At 38.1% G+C, this 16,860-nt stretch overlaps 1 protein-coding gene across 1 annotated transcript; it reads right to left on the reverse strand.

Moving 5' to 3' along the window:
* Nucleotides 1-4,276: 4,276 nt before the first annotated feature.
* On the reverse strand, nucleotides 4,277-16,757 carry LOC148977189 (uncharacterized). The gene is made up of 5 exons (XM_089117411.1): nucleotides 16,576-16,757; nucleotides 15,906-16,241; nucleotides 15,284-15,507; nucleotides 7,351-7,487; nucleotides 4,277-4,477 (listed from the first exon to the last, which is right to left on the reverse strand). The coding sequence occupies exons 1-5, from the start codon at nucleotides 16,755-16,757 to the stop codon at nucleotides 4,277-4,279; spliced, it is 1,080 nt and encodes a 359-aa protein (XP_088973537.1).
* Nucleotides 16,758-16,860: the final 103 nt, after the last annotated feature.

A 16,860-nucleotide genomic window follows, 5' to 3' on the forward strand; every position in this document is an offset into this window, starting at 1 on the left:
TAAACATACACGCCACTTTCGAGTCAAGTGGGTAACACTTTATTTTGATAGTCCACTTGAGACATTCAACTTACTATTAGTAACTTTGCCGCTACATGTCAACTAACTATCATTAGAGTATTAGTAGACTGTTAGCTTAATATCTGCTAACACTTTATTTTGTTGGTCCCCCAAAAGACATTCAACTGACTGTAAGTAACTTAGCAACTACAAGTCAACTTGTTCTCCTAACCTGAACCCTAACACCTAACCATAACCTAACAGTCTACTACAGCCTACTAATACTCTAATGACACTTAGTTGACATGTAGTTGAAAAGTTACTTATAGTTAGTAGAATGTCTAAAGTGACTATCGAAATAAAGTGTAACCGTCAAGTGGCGTGTTATCTCTACGCATTTTGAACTATCCGCGTGTATCCGCGTGTATGTCTACGCCATTAACGTCCGAGTGATTCCGCGTGTCTGTACACGCCGTCAAATGTCCGCGCGAAACGAAGCAAATTGTAGCTCTACATCTGGGAAGCAATCTTTTTTTTTCCTAGGATGGTAAGGGAACAGTCATAAATGCCATTAACCCCAGTGACGGTTCGGTTTAGGGACGAGGTTGAGGTAAGTCATATATTTATATATACAGTAATAACGTTAAGTCAACGGCGTTCATAAACACGCTGAAAAGCGATTATGCGCCTTGATAGCACGCCAAAAATGGAAATACGAATTGGCGTGTCATACACACGCTACTTCATGAGATCAGTCTGTGATTAGAATTGTTCCGTTCGGGATGACTGATAAATCAAAAGAAGGATTCCATTACCTAACATACTACAGTTCAATCGTGACAACTCTTGAAATAGTTTTAGCATGTTATTGAATATGGTAATGTTAATATCCAATATAATCCACCAAGCATAAAATTCATGTGGTTTTCGACTGTGAGGTTTTGTTGCAGGGAACTACACTAAAAGAGCTACCTCTTTATTGACCAGACATGACCAGTACTCAAATTAGAGTTATAATGAGATTTCGCCAAGAGCCTGTGACAATTATGGCAGATATGTAAGCGATGTGCCACCAGGTAAAAGTACCCTCTGAAGATGCTGACCCCTAAAATCCACTGGATCCATCTACGGTGCGGAACGTCAGTGTCGCGGATGCCGGAGCTCAATGCTCTTAAGTCCACCAGAAGTCTCAGAAGCGTCCCAGAAGCGCCTCTCCCCTCTGCAGTAAGTAGGTAGCAGGTCTAGTTTCACCGCTTGCCATGTTAAGCAGAACAGAGCACATCGTACCGGGCAGGAAGTCAGACACAGAATGGCATAGAAAATGCGGAAGATTTTCAAAATAAAACATCCTGTGGAAACTAAAGAAGTCACCAACGCTCGGCTGCTGAAATGTGTCTGAGTGGACTTTGACGCCGAGCTAGGGACGCATCAAAAACGTGGCGCTGACATTCCGCGCCGTAGACTGATCCAGTAAATTTTAGGGGTGACTTGCTCAAATTCTTGTGGTGGGCTGATGGTGACCTTATCCAAGCTTTGGAGTTTATCTGTTTGGTGCAACATCACCAAGCTGTGCAAAATATGGCCTGAGAAGATTTGCAGATGACAATGGTTAACAACTTGATGCATGGATGAATACACAACTTGTGTTGACGACTGATGGAATCTGTCATTTCTGTTGATTAAGCCATTTTCTTTACCATGATCTAACAGCCATGAGCCAAGAAGGGGGCTTCAAATGAACAAAATGGATCAGCAACAGTACTGCTACGTTGGCACAATTTCCTAAAGAAAGGCCAAAATAGTGAAAGTTCTTGATTTGGATCAAGATTCACTTCCCATTGAAAGAGCATTAGGGGTACAATGGCGCATCCAGTCTGACTGCTTGAGATTTAGAGTTGTCATCCAAAACAGACCCCAATAAGAAAAGGAAATCGGTCAATGACTTGATAATAATAATACGATCATAATAATCCTGGAAAAGTTACATCAGAAGTGCTGGTAGTTTCATTTCGAGGAACACGGATTCAGCTGATGAAGTAAGTTGTTTATTCTTAAGTACTTTGTTCTAATTGCGTTATTGAATAGTGTCTGTAAACTCCACAAAGACTGTTTAAATATGAATTGAGTGAGTGAGTGAATCCATGAATGGCACAGATGTGCACGCGATGTTACTATGTATATCACATCTATCCATTCATTCACTCTCGCTCCTACATTAGTAAACATTATTTTTATATGAACACAGCCAAACTATATTGCTATAGCCTTCAGAGATTTGTTCTAATCGCGATATAGAATAGTGTCTGTAATGACAACATTTCGTTGACTAGTTTTGGATAGATTATGGATAATCTATGTGAAATATGTATGATAAAATGTATTGGCCTATACTTAAAATAATACTTTGTAAAGAAATTTATGGAAAAATAATTTTCTTTTCAAGATGTTTCCAACTGCTTAAACCAAATTATGCATGGATGAATACACAACTTGTGTTGACGACTGATGAAATCTGTCATTTCTATTGATTAAGCCATTTTCTGTACCATGATCCAACAGCCATGAGCCAAGCAGGGGGGTTTAAATGAACAAAATGGATCAGGAACAGTACTGCTCCGTTGGCACAATTTCCTAAAGAAAGATCAAAAAAGTGAAAGTCCTTGATTTGGATCAATATTCACTTATCATTGAAAGAGCATTAGGGGTACAATGTTTATTCTGTTAAAATGATTTTTTTTCCTTTGTTGGCTCAGTCTGAACATGTTGAACAATGATTATTAAATCACACAACAATATTTTTTATGATAAATTCAAAGTTATTTTTTTTTCAACAAACACATGCAACATATAGGGACTTATATGAATTAATATAAATACAATTTAGTAACACATTTTGGCTAATAGTCATTCAGTGAAAAAAAGTAACATCATGGTAACATGACATGAAAAGTACTGAATAGTTATACTAGCCTACTGATAGATAAACTGGCCTTCATATTGACCATGATAAGGTGCATAATAAAGCTAGATTGTGTGTAGTGATGGTAGTGCAAAAAAAAAAAAAAATGTGACCAGTAAACATTGTTTTATGCAGTAAAAAGTGGATGCTGTAAAAAGCTGTGCTTGTTGTTATCAAAAATAGTTATCAATCACTGAGGAAATGTACAATTTAACTCTGTTAAAGACTTTGAAAAATATCTTATAGTCTACTCCGAGTAAGGAGACTGGACGCCAGAATCTAATGTCTTAAAGATCCCCCTTTTTAGGTAATAGGGTGACCACAGCTCTTCGTAGACTCAAAGGAAGCGTCCATCTTTTAAAACTCTCCATGAAAACAGCAAACAAATCCTTTCCGATGACTGGCCAAAAATGTTTATAAAACTCTGCACCAAGTCCATCCAATCCCAGAGCTTTGCCAATAGACAAATCTTTAACAGCAACAGATAGTTCATCAAAAGTCAATAGTTTATCAAGCTTGGTTTTCTCTCCTTCCAAAAGCTGAGGTAAATCCTTAAAGAGAAGTGCAGCCATCTCTTCATCGCAAGGTTCAGCTCTGTAGAGATCCTCATAAAAAGATAGTGCGAACATTGCTGAATTGCTACAGGATGGAATGGTATTCATGTAGTAGCAGAATTGTGTCCATTTTCCTTATCTTCTGCTCAATTCTGCCTCAGAATCTTTATGCAGGTGGCCGCCTACTGGAAAGGTGTGCTCTATGCCGAGGTTCGGGAAAAGTTTCATCAGCATGGACACTCTTGTTCTGCCTAAAACAAGAATCGCTGAACAGCCGAAGCCCCCTGCATCTGCTGACTTTGTCCTGAAGTTGAACCTTGAGGCAGTCATACAGCGCAGAATCATTCTTATTGTGGTCTTTGCTACCCTCATTCTCCTGCCACACATTCAGATGGACATCATCTTTTTTCCTGATAACTGTTCTCCTCATGGTGCACAACCACACCAAACAGGTACAGATACATCTGGCGTGAGTAATAGGCCTGTCCTATTGCGGTTTTTGGAAGGACCAGGTTTCGCATCATATCAAAACCAAGGGTCACATGACCTTCAGCAACCCTGCCTAACATGTCATAAAAAATTGCCCTCTGCGACGATGCAAGATGAATGATGTCGATTCCATCTTCTCTATGTCAGTTAGGTTTGGGTCTGTAATCGTGAACTTGTACTTGGAACAATCAGCACATCTGTAGCTGGGTGACCGAAGCCAAGATTGAATTCCTTTGAATAAAATAGGAAATACGTAGCTGGTTTGAGGATGGCTCTAAGCCTCAAAGAGCTCATGCATCTCGTACACATTCAGGTCACTGGAGAGATACTTGCGGCCTGGTGCTCCTTGAGTGCTCAACGAGTTGTCTTCTTGGATGCTTCTCAATGTGTCATGCACCACCTCTTCTCTCTGGGTGAGTCTCTGCAGTCTCAGTGTAATATTGTGCCACACTGGACACACAGTCTTTGCTGATGCCTGCGAAAGTAAATTACTTAGACTGTCATATAGATTGGAGCCAGTATGAAATACTAACTTGATATTACTCCCTCCCCCATTTCCTCTCTCCCTCACTCCTCTAGCAATGCCATACCATGTAACAAGCACATCATGTCCAATCATATGTAACAAGCACAACTTTTTACAGCATCCACTGTTTACTGCAAAATAAGTAAATAAATAAAAACAATGGCCACATCTTGTACTTTTGCACTACCATCACAAAACGCAATCTACCATAGCACCATATCATGGTCAATATAAAAGGTTAGTTTACTATCTATCAGTAGGCTAGTATAAGTATTCAGTACTTTTGATCGTCACGTTAGCAGGCTTCTTTACAGGAAAATACCTTTATCGCGAGGGAGAAACCTTCAAGACAATACTAGCCTATTCTGAGGCGAAAGTGGTGACAATTACTCACCAAACATCCCACTGTTGGTATTAATCGCACCACCCGAGTGACAAGCTCTTTTACTTTTTTTTTTATTTTTTTATTTTATTTATTTGGATCCCCATTGGCTTCCACAATGTGGTTGCTAGTCTTCCTGGGGCCCATAAGCGTACTAAAACTTATATACAATTAAAATACACAAATATAACATACATAAATATAACATTACCGCATGTACACATTTATCCGCATATACACACTCATACAGCATTTGATAACATCAGTACATATACACAGTCACAAATTAACTGATAATACTATTAATTGTAATCTGTTTTAGAGTCTTCTTATTATATATGTTTGTTATATGCCTTGTTCTTAAATCCAGTTTATTCCAAGCAGATGATGCTCTAGATAAAACAGTTCTTGCCATACAATTGGACCTTGCAGATGGAACCACTAACACACCTGAGCTCACCTGACGCGTAACATGTCTGTGACAATATCCACTAAAAATCAGTTTGTCTACAAAAGATCTTGGATTGTTTTTAAATAGAGCATTGTGCATATAACAGAGAAGACTTATATTAAGTTTGTCCTCCACTTTTAGCCAGCCCAAACGGGTATGCATTTTATCCACACTAGAGCGAAAAGAGCAACCAAGTGCTACTCTTGCGGCTCTATTCTGAACGATTTGTAATTTTTTCAGATGACCAAATTACTGGGCAGTACCCCAAATGTGACAGGACTAAAGACTGGACAACTGTTTCCATGACTGCTGGTGGACAATATACTGAACATCTCCTGGAAAAAGCAATACCTTAAGCCATTTTGGACACAATATGATCAATCTGATCAGCCCAGGAGAGCTGACTATCCAGCTTCACACCCAATAGTTTAGTCTGACTCACCTGCTCTACCACAGATGTGTCAACAATAAGATTTAAGTTGCAAGACTCGCCAAGCATACGTTTAGTACCAAAAACTATACATTTAGTTTTAGCTATATTGAGAGCTAATTTATTAAGTTTCGCCCAATTTGTAATGGCATTAAGTTCATTCTGCAAGGTGCAACGTATTTCGTTTATTGTAGATGCTGCGTAAAACATTGTAGCATCGTCTGCATAAAGTACAACATCTGCTCTTGAAACAGCATATGACATATCATTAACAAACACTGAAAATAACAATGGACCCAAACAACTGCCCGAGGAACACCACATGACAACTGCTTACGATCAGAAAAGCTTCCATTGAAAAATACCCTCTGACTTCTACCAGAGAGATAGCTGCGTATCAAAGACACAGACTGATGTGAAAAACCATAGCACATTAGTTTAGAAAGTAAAATGTCATGATCAATAATATCAAAAGCTGCTGTGAAATCCAGCAGCACAGCACCCACAAGATTTTTATCATCAATAAAAGTTAGCCACTGGTCTACCATTTGTACCAATGCAGTGTTAGTGGAGTGTCCTGGCTTATAAGCATGCTGTGAATTAGAGAGCAAATCATTTGAAACAAAGTAATGCATAATTTGATTAAAAAGTAACTTTTCAAATATTTTGCTCAATATAGGTAGAATGCTAATTGGTCGACAATTTGATTCAGTGAGACCTAATCTATCATCTTTCACTAACGGTATAATTTTAGACTGCTTCCAGATTTCCGGAAATACCCCACTAATCACAGATCTATTAAACATGTGACTGATAGGCTTGCATAAGATATTAGCAACAGTTTTAAAAAATTTGCCATCCAAATGATCTATACCTGCAGTTTTTTCCTCCGGGAGAGAGAGCAACATCCTTTCAACAATTTCCTCTCTAACTGTACCAAATGTCAATGAACAAGATTTATTCCTCATGATGTTCTTCACATTACTACAAGGTGATTTACTTTTGGTGTCCAGTCTGTGTTTTCTTCACCCAGGAAAAGGTCTCACTGGCTTGTCAAGGCCATCAAAAGTGTTATCACTCATTTTAATGAATGAATGAACAAACAAACCACTGTTCAGAGGGCCGCCATGTTGGACTGCGTAGAATGCTCACTGAATTCTGATTGGTCGAGAGGATGCATCACATTTAGACTAAAAATAGATTTGGCGCTAATCGCGGTCTGGAAAATAACTGCATCTTGCACTACATTTTAAACAAGGAAATAGCGATTTGGCAAGCAGCGATGGAGCATAATAGGTTCAGTACACAGCAAATCGACATGGTCGCATTTTTTTTCAAAAATGGTGTTTATCGTGTTTTGGAAAAGAGCTCTACACACATCAGAATCCAATCAACCCCCAACAGATGTGTCCTCTCAGAGATGGGGTTGAGCAAAGCTCATTATCAGTCCAGTCTCATTATATAGGCCCTAAAGATTCAGATTAACTTGTACAAAAATGGCATTATGACCCCTTGAATAAATATTGCTCCTGTACAAAGATCCCCAAAATATACAGTACAATGAAACCAGAGTCTGACAGTGTCAGAGATCTGTGGACAAGTAGAGCTGCAGACACATTCATGTCCATTACTATGCAGTACATAACCAATTCCTGGGAGATGCACTCCTGGTGCTTGGATTGTAGTGGCCTGAACACTGAACACACAGGGGAGTGTTTGAAGGATGCATTTGAAGAGAAAATACGGGAAGAATGGAAATTGGAGATTTTTAGAATGACGGGCATCATACTGGAATTCATTGTATGGTATGGTCGAAAGGTTTTGGAGCAGCAGTAAACTGTGTGTGCAGTGCTGGCAGATGACAGAAAGAAATGACACCTGATTCCTAAAGATACAGACTTACGGAATTACAAGTTTAGAGATTTTACACCCTCATCTGTTTTAAAACTGATGGCATTAAAAGATACGATCTTGCCTCGAAGCTAAAGACCGTGATGCTACGGAAATTAAAGGTTCAATCAAAGAAAATCTCAGGGAGTGTTATGATGATGAGAAATGAAAGTTACCTATCAACCTGGACCCTACTTTTAAAGATATTTGTGACACTTGAGGTTGAGGTGAAACAAATGCTTCTGGATCAAATAAGGGATGATTATGATGATAGAGGTGGAGCCCATGTGCCAAGAGACGCTTCAAGCCAACACAGGCCATCTAAGAAGTCTGAAGTTCCACAAGTGACTGTTTAAAATGGAGAGATTCTGGTATACAGCAAAATGCCAGAACTCAGTGCTGAGAAGGATCCACTTTCCTGGTGGAAACAAATGGGAGCACACAACCTAAGCTATCGAAGTTTGCCAGAAGCTAACTTTGCATTGCTGCGTCAAGCTGTGCTTCTGAGAGACCATTTGACCAAAGAACAGATTAAGATGCCATGAAAAGTGATGACATTCTTGTTTGAATCTAAGTGGTCTAACCCTAACCCTACCTCAGACCTAAACCTACCCATACTCTGAGCTTGTTATATTGACACTAAAGGGTGCCATGTGCATTGGATGTCTACACACTTGGAATTGACAGCAGTAACTTTAGCTGTGAGTATGAACCAGATGGGAAAAAGGGAGCTGCAGTTGTTAATAAAAGAATCAAAGTTTTGGACTGACAGCACAGCAGAGCCTCACCATTGAGAAAAGCAGATTACCTCACCATTGAAAAAAGCAGATTCCGGATGTTTGTGGCCAAAGGGATTGCAGCAATACAGCAAACTTCCAAAGTATCTCAATGGAGATGCGTCAGCAGGATCAGCTTGGCAAAAACAATAAGCCATGCAGTATAATATTGCTTTTGTCCTTTTGGAATATTATTTCCCCTTAACTGTCACCGTCCCGGTACCGGGACACCTAACTTTACTTCACTATATTTCTATTAAATCCTAATCTAATTATGACAAATTATATATCGTTGGAAAGGTCTAAGACTTCTAAATAGATATTATATCCCTGTTTTGTGTTAAAAATTATGTAGGAAGAGTAATTGATGAATTTATGACAAGAGTGCACCTCAAAAAAATCTGCAATATAACAGGAGTTTTGACCTTTGTCACAAAAAGTCGATGCACCCACTTTTAATCATTGAAACTTCTGTTTTTATGCTAAAAGTTCATAGTAAAACATATAGTCTAGTATTTTTCAATAATAATAAAAAATTATAGTATAATATTATCCTCTAAAAATGATAATATTTATATTTATTGTCTTCTAAAATATAATATTATTTTTTATCGCCTTTTTATTATATCACATATTTTAGTAGTTATCATAAATTAGGTATCATTTGAAAGCTTATACACTCAGAATTCATCGTGTGAAAACTGTTTTATAGTTGAACGTTGCGTTACCATAGAAACGGTACTTGTTTTATCAAGCTCCTACCCTTTTGGGCGTCATTATATTTCATAATTTATTATCAAAACCTTTTCTAATCTTGACAAAATTGATATTGTCAGAAAGGTTTGAGTCTCACGGTTCCACATTTCGTGACAGAATTGATTTTTGGACAGAAATGTATTAATTTGTTAAGGCAGAATGTATACAACTAAATTCAATGTCATTCAATGGCACCCTTTGGCTATTTTTGGTACTACGCCTAAACAAAATCTCATGGGAACTTCATTTTTTTTATATCAACTTCAAATTTGGAACATAACTTGATAAGATTTATGGCTTTGATTTTATAGAAATTTTAGAGTAAAAAATATTTTGTCAAATATATATTTTATATAAAATAAAAAATATATAGTACAGTATATTTGATTTACTGTAAATTTAAACTTCCATAACTTTTTCATACTAAGTGTTTTCACTTCAGCAATATTCTGCTGAGTGTTTTCTTTAAAACAAGACCAAACTTAGGTATATATTCCAAAGCATTCTTAAATTACAACCATTTAAGTTTGAATAGTGCATTTTAACCCCCATTCTCAAAAGTGGGGGTGACAGCTAAGGGGTTAAACTGCATCTATGCCTGTGTGTGCACCGCACATGTATGTATGGATCATGTTGCTAAAATATATTTTTAAAAAAGGCAATCCATTTCGATTACAGTGAATTACCTCCAGAGTTCTGTCTACTACTTGGCATTAAATCAAACATATCTACAATGAGACACAAGGTTCTGTTGGTTTATGTACTGAAATGTGTCTTTAAATATGTATAATTTCAGCAGTTACAAAAATGTCAAAAATTCACATTTAATCCAAAACTTCACCCAGACATTTAGAGAGGAGTGCAAGGCGGTTGAATATGGATTTCATCGGCCTTCAAATTCCATGTGTCATCAGTGATATGGATTGAGATCTTCCAGCACAAAAGAGGTTTTTCTTATTTCGAATGTAAAAGGGGGGCAAACTGTATTCATGATATAAAAGCAACAGTTAGCTGCATCTTGGGGTATTATACGTGGTGTTTGATATTGGAAAATGGAAACATTGTTCATTCTTTGTGCTAAGGAAACAAGAAGCATTACATTCTAGTAGGGCTGGGTAAATCCTGATTTCACGGTTTTGATCGATTCTTAAGTAGTGTATCATAGTGTATTCAGGTGATGCGTCAACAAAACTTCAACCAACATTTGCAGCGTGCCTCTTATTCAATAAATCACATGAAGCCTTGAGCTTTCTTATTTTTGATTCGAAAAGGTTTTCGAATTTCACATTTAATAATGAAATTCAAACAAAAATTATTGTTTTGGCGCTCTTTAATGTGGTGTGACAGATCGCTGTAGCGCCTTATGGCGCTTTTCCATTATCAGTACCAGCTCGACTCGACTCGGCTCAACTCAGCTCGCTTTTCGCTCCATTTTCCATTGCAGACAGTACCAACACAAAATAGTACCTGGTCGTCATAGCGACGCCTTTTGTTCCTCATTGCCCCATCAAGCTCTCGCTGGATCCTCTCTTCGGCAACCAAACAAAGGAAAGTCTGCCCCCTTGACCACGGCGTATTCTTCCGAGTTGCCATAATAATAGTAGTAAGTTTAGTAACTATCTCTGGCCAAACTATTTAAACATGGAGGGGTTATTCTGGATACTCCATCTGGCACGTGTAATGATGAATGGTGAATGGTGATGGTTCTCTCTGACCAATCAGCAGTCGGCATTGTTTTGATGTGACATTTTAGTATCGCCTTAGCTCGCTCAGAACCTCACGGGAACAAAAAAAAACAAAACCCATTTGTCATGCGCAGTTGCGCACTAGAAAATCACCAATCACTGGATGTGTCAATCAATTTAAAGAAATATTTTATTAACATTAGGGCTGTCGCGGTTATGGAATTTCCCTTGCGGTAATATTGAGTGGCTCAATAGCGCGATATGCGGTATTACCGCCATTTATTTATTTAATTTATATGTTTTTGTTGCTATATAAATAAAGTTTACGATGTGGACAAAAACGATGACATTTTCAGTAGGCCTAAGCATTGTAACCGAAACTAAACAGCGTCTACAGTAGGCTATATGCGCATTGAAAGACTTTCACTCAGCGCGCATATTGTTATGACAACGGACTTTGAGCGAGTCATTGAACCGTTCATTCAACGAACACGTTTAAAAAAGCTGATTCATTGAGATGTAAAGAAACAATATGTTAATTATTTCTAACATTGATGTTCAACTTTTCAAGGCTCAGCTGAGCAGCAATGCGTCGCATGGGCAACGCTGAAGCTGATGCTTCACTTATTAGAGACCCATTGATTCAATGCGTGACTCACTGATTTTATTTCGGCTTCCTTGTGCTGTGGGATGTTGAACAGCGCTGCTGCTGACGCGCATTTATGGGAAAATACACGTGAAGAGAACGATAAATTGATGATGCAACAAATATTTCGCTTCCCTTTGACACGACAAGCTTTTCACGACTTCAAAGACAGAGGCAGGTAATTGCACGCGCTCTGCCGATCTCTCTCATTCACTATCTGTGTGAAGCCTGTAGGCTACACATCACCATGATAAACAGTCTTGTTATCATTATGAACTCGTTTAACATTCAATATACATGCATTACGTTCAAAACAAGAAGGGTATAGCCTTATAAAAAAAATTTAAAAAAAACGTGAATATCGCGGTTGCTGCGGTTACGTGCAATCCTCTGCGGTTGTCTTGCGCGGTACTACAATATTGCGGTTACCGCGACAGCCCTAATTAACATACATTAATAATCATGAAAAATATTTTGAATTGAACTCGAGTGGACTCGGGAATAAGTCCGAGTCCTAAAAAAAAAATTTTCGAGTACGAGTCAATTCCGAGTCCAAATGCACACGAGTCCATGACAAGACCAAGACCATTAAAATATGGTCTCGAGACCGAGTCCGAGACGAGTCCGAGTCTCGAGTACTACAACACTGGAAACTATATTGTTGGAATCACTTTCAAACCAGCTGATAAACAATAAAAACATTGACGGCAAATCAAAATCCACCCTGCCTTAAAGAGCGAGCATTTAAATCGGCAGGCAACATACACCACAGATATTCTTCAGAAAGAAAAAAAAAAAAAAATATATATATATATATATATATATATATATATATATATATATATACACAACGCATTCTCATCCTTTAACGTCATATAGAACGCTATATGCAAAAACGGCGCTATACTACGCACATGGCACCCTTAATCGTTAATATAACACGCGCTGTGAGGGCTAAGTTTAGGTGTGGGGTAGGGTGTGCATGTCATATTCACGCTCAAGGATTTATAACGTCTTGTGTTCGCGTGTCATATTAACGATACAGGGTGCAATGTGCATAGTATAGCGCCGTTTTTGCATATAGCGTTCTATATGACGTTAAAGGATGAGAACGGACTGATATAGGAAAATGTCTTAAATCATTGCATAATAATTTCATGCTTAATAGTTTTTTTTTAATTCAGTGACAAAGTATATTTATGAGCTGTTTAATACATAAAATGTAGAAAAATTAAACAAGGTTAATTAATTATGCATGTTCAATTATTTTGACGGAAAGGGTTGTTGTGGGTTAACGCTTTTTGTTAATGCTTTGGACAAGTTCAAACGAATATAAAAGTAATCATTTAAAACTAAATACAAAAAATTTGATTGTACTATACATGAAGTGTCTGGCAGAACCCTTTAAGCATTTATAGAGCCTTTTCTTCTAAGAGTGCAGCTTTCTCACCCGATGGGCTGGCATTTGTTAAGTAATCATTGTGTTGACTGATGACGTTTAATTAGGAACAATTCACTCTCTCATCAGCCATCACATGTAATCGCTTCATTACATCAGAACGCTCAGCTTCGTCCACAAAATTAGCTGCCTTTTGTTTGACAAGTCTGAGCAGTAAGGAGAATGACAGGCACAAGCCGGCTTTGATCTCCACAAAGAGCTGATTGGATTTCTTTCACTCATCCACGGGGTGAAGCCAGAGGTTAAAAAATTTAAAGCATTTATCTGCTGAGAGGCTATCACCATCTCATCATTCTGTAAAAAAAAAAAAAACATTTGCTCATTCACACCTGCTTTAGAAATACCTGGCAAACAGCTCCTGTCAGCATTGATCAGAGACTAAGGCACCACAAGTTCTTATGAGTCTGGAGACACATTCAACAGCAACAGGGCATTTTTACTTCATCAAATATGGGTCAGATAGCGAGAAATGCCAGCCGTAAAGACGTGCTTCCTGTCCTGAAGACAAACACTGAGGTATTCAACCAAGACGACATAGAAATGTGACTTCCCAGAAAGTATCATTAGAAGTTTATTCCCAGAACTGGCCTCAAGATGAGACCCAGTAAATAATGCAGAAATGTGGCTGAACATGCTTTCAGAAAATACCCAGAGATCCAGGAGCACCAGCTGTTGTCTGGCTGTGTCTTATAACTGGATGTGATGAGTACATGTCTAATGCTATGTGGGGGTAGAGGCGGAGGTCTGTGTGTGTCCCTCCGTGTTGAGGTTTTGTTGCCTGTGTGTGTTCTGTCATCCTGGGTGGCTGAATTATATATCTCTCGTGATGCGTTAAGTGTGGCCCATACATTTTCAGAATGACAAACACACAAATCAGAGCAGCTGTTTGGCCCCAATTAAGGTGCTGTATCGATCCCAAATCTTTTTCGCATCAAAATGACATATGGATTAAATCTCACTCTTTAGGAAAGTTCTAGGCTGACAACCGGCTGAAAATACGATCATGAAATATTGAGGAATGCTAATATCTCGTCATGCTTGATAAATGAAATTGAAAAGACTTTTCTGCTGACATGTACCTTCTGACTGTAACTCAGTTGAGAACAGGACTTAAGTAAAGATAAAATACCAGATACATGTTTAATGTTTACACAAAATCCCAGCAGTGCTTTCAAGCCAGGGCGTTATTTAAATAATTTTTCATCTTAATTATGAACATTTTTTTCAAGCTGTTTGAAGTAGCAGTATCCTACAGTGACATGCTACAGTATAAAATATGTGCGATGTGATGTGCTAAATACTCATTGGTTTTAGCGGAAGCTCAATTATACTCCGTAACACAAGAATTAACCTCATTGGTTTTAGTGGAAGCTTAAACGTACTATGTAACACAAAAATGAACCACCTTAGTTTCAGCAGAAGCTCAAATATACTGTGTAACACGAGAATGAACCGCATTGGTTTTAGTGGACGCTCAAACATACTGCGTAACACACGAATGAACCGCATTAGTTTTAGCGGAAGCTCAAATATACTGCGTAACACACGAAGCAACCTTATTTAGTGGAAGCTCAAACATACTGCGTAACACAAGAATGAAGCACATTGGTTTTAGCGGAAGCTCAAATATACTGCGTAACACAAGAATGAACCGCATTAGTTTTAGTGGAAGCTCAAACATACTGCGTAACACACGAAGGAACCTTATTTAGTTGAAGCTCAAATATACTGCGTAACAAGAGAATGAACTTTATTGGTTTTAGTGGAAGCTCAAATATACTGCGTAACACAAGAATGAACTTTATTGGTTTTAGTGGAAGCTCAAATATACTGCGTAACACAAGAATGAACTTTATTGGTTTTAGCGGAAGCTCAAATATACTGCGTAACACACGAAGCAACCTTATTTAGTGGAAGCTCAAACATACTGCGTAACACAAGAATGAAGCACATTGGTTTTAGCGGAAGCTCAAACATACTGCGTAACACAAGAATGAAGCACATTGGTTTTAGCGGAAGCTCAAACATACTGCGTAACACAAGAATGAACCTCATTTGTTTTAGTTGAAGCTCAAATATACTGCGTAACACGAGAATGAACTTTATTGGTTTTAGTGGAAGCTCAAATATACTGCGTAACACAAGAATTAACTTTATTGGTTTTAGCGGAAGCTCAAATATACTGCGTAACACAAGAATGAACTTTATTGGTTTTAGCGGAAGCTCAAATATACTGCGTAACACACGAAGCAACCTTATTTAGTGGAAGCTCAAACATACTGCGTAACACAAGAATGAAGCACATTGGTTTTAGTGGAAGCTCAAATATACTGCGTAACACAAGAATGAAGCACATTGGTTTTAGTGGAAGCTCAAATATACTGCGTAACACAAGAATGAACCACATTAGTTTTAGTGGAAGCTCAAATATACTGCGTAACACAAGAATGAACCTCATTGGTTTTAGTGGAAGCTCAAATATACTGCGTAAAACGAGAATGAACCTCATTTGTTTTAGTTGAAGCTCAAATATACTGCGTAACACGAGAATGAACTTTATTGGTTTTAGTGGAAGCTCAAATATACTGCGTAACACAAGAATGAACTTTATTGGTTTTAGCGGAAGCTCAAATATACTGCGTAACACACGAAGCAACCTTATTTAGTGGAAGCTCAAACATACTGCGTAACACCAGAATAAACCGCATTGGTTTTAGTGGAAGCTCAAATATACTGCGTAACACACGAAGGAACCTTATTTAGTGGAAGCTCAAACATACTGCGTAACACGAGAATGAACCGCATTAGTTTTAGTGGAAGCTCAAACATACTGCGTAACACGAGAATGAACCGCATTAGTTTTAGTGGAAGCTCAAATATACTGCGTAACACCAGAATGAACCGCATTGGTTTTAGTGGAAGCTCAAATATACTGCGTAACACGAGAATGAACCGCATTAGTTTTAGCGGAAGCTCAAATATACTGCGTAACACGAGAATGAACCGCATTGGTTTTAGTGGAAGCTCAAATATACTGCGTAAAACGAGAATGAACCTCATTTGTTTTAGTTGAAGCTCAAATATACTGCGTAACACGAGAATGAATCGCATTGGTTTTAGTGGAAGCTCAAATATACTGCGTAACACAAGAATGAACCTCATTGGTTTTAGCGGAAGCTCAAATATACTGCGTAACACAAGAATGAACCTCATTGGTTTTAGCGGAAGCTCAAATATACTGCGTAACACACGAAGCAACCTTATTTAGTGGAAGCTCAAATATACTGCGTAACACAAGAATGAACCTCATTAGTTTTAGCAGAAGCTCAAATATACTGCGTAACACACGAAGCAACCGTATTTAGTGGAAGCTCAAATATACTGCGTAACACACGAATGAACTTTATTGGTTTTAGCGGAAGCTCAAATATACTGCGTAACACACGAAGCAACCTTATTTAGTGGAAGCTCAAACATACTGCGTAACACAAGAATGAAGCGCATTAGTTTTAGCGGAAGCTCAAATATACTGCGTAACACACGAAGCAACCTTATTTAGTGGAAGCTCAAACATACTGCGTAACACAAGAATGAACCGCATTTGTTTTAGTGGAAGCTCAAATATACTGCGTAACACGAGAATGAACCGCATTGGTTTTAGTGGAAGCTCAAATATACTGCGTAACACGAGAATGAACCGCATTGGTTTTAGTGGAAGCTCAAATATACTGCGTAACACAAGAATGAACCGCATTAGTTTTAGTGGAAGCTCAAATATACTGCGTAACACGAGAATGAACTTTATTGGTTTTAGTGGAAGCTCAAATATACTGCGTAACACACGAAGCAACCTTATT

This window comes from Pimephales promelas, chromosome 11, assembly GCF_988280905.1.
Source record: "Pimephales promelas chromosome 11, fPimPro1.hap1.1, whole genome shotgun sequence".
NCBI lineage: Eukaryota > Metazoa > Chordata > Actinopteri > Cypriniformes > Leuciscidae > Pimephales > Pimephales promelas.

Excerpts from the sequence above, each read along its gene's own strand:
- LOC148977189 (XM_089117411.1), bottom strand. The coding sequence starts at position 16,757 with ATGCGGTTCATTCTTGTGTTACGCAGTATATTTGAGCTTCCACTAAAA. Across the intron at positions 7,488-15,283 it reads CTTCATTCTTGTGTTACGCA|TGTTCAGGCCACTACAATCC; the intron begins GTATGTTTGAGC and ends CTGTGTGTTCAG. Across the intron at positions 4,478-7,350 it reads TGTCAGACTCTGGTTTCATT|GCATCAGCAAAGACTGTGTG; the intron begins GTACTGTATATT and ends TTACTTTCGCAG.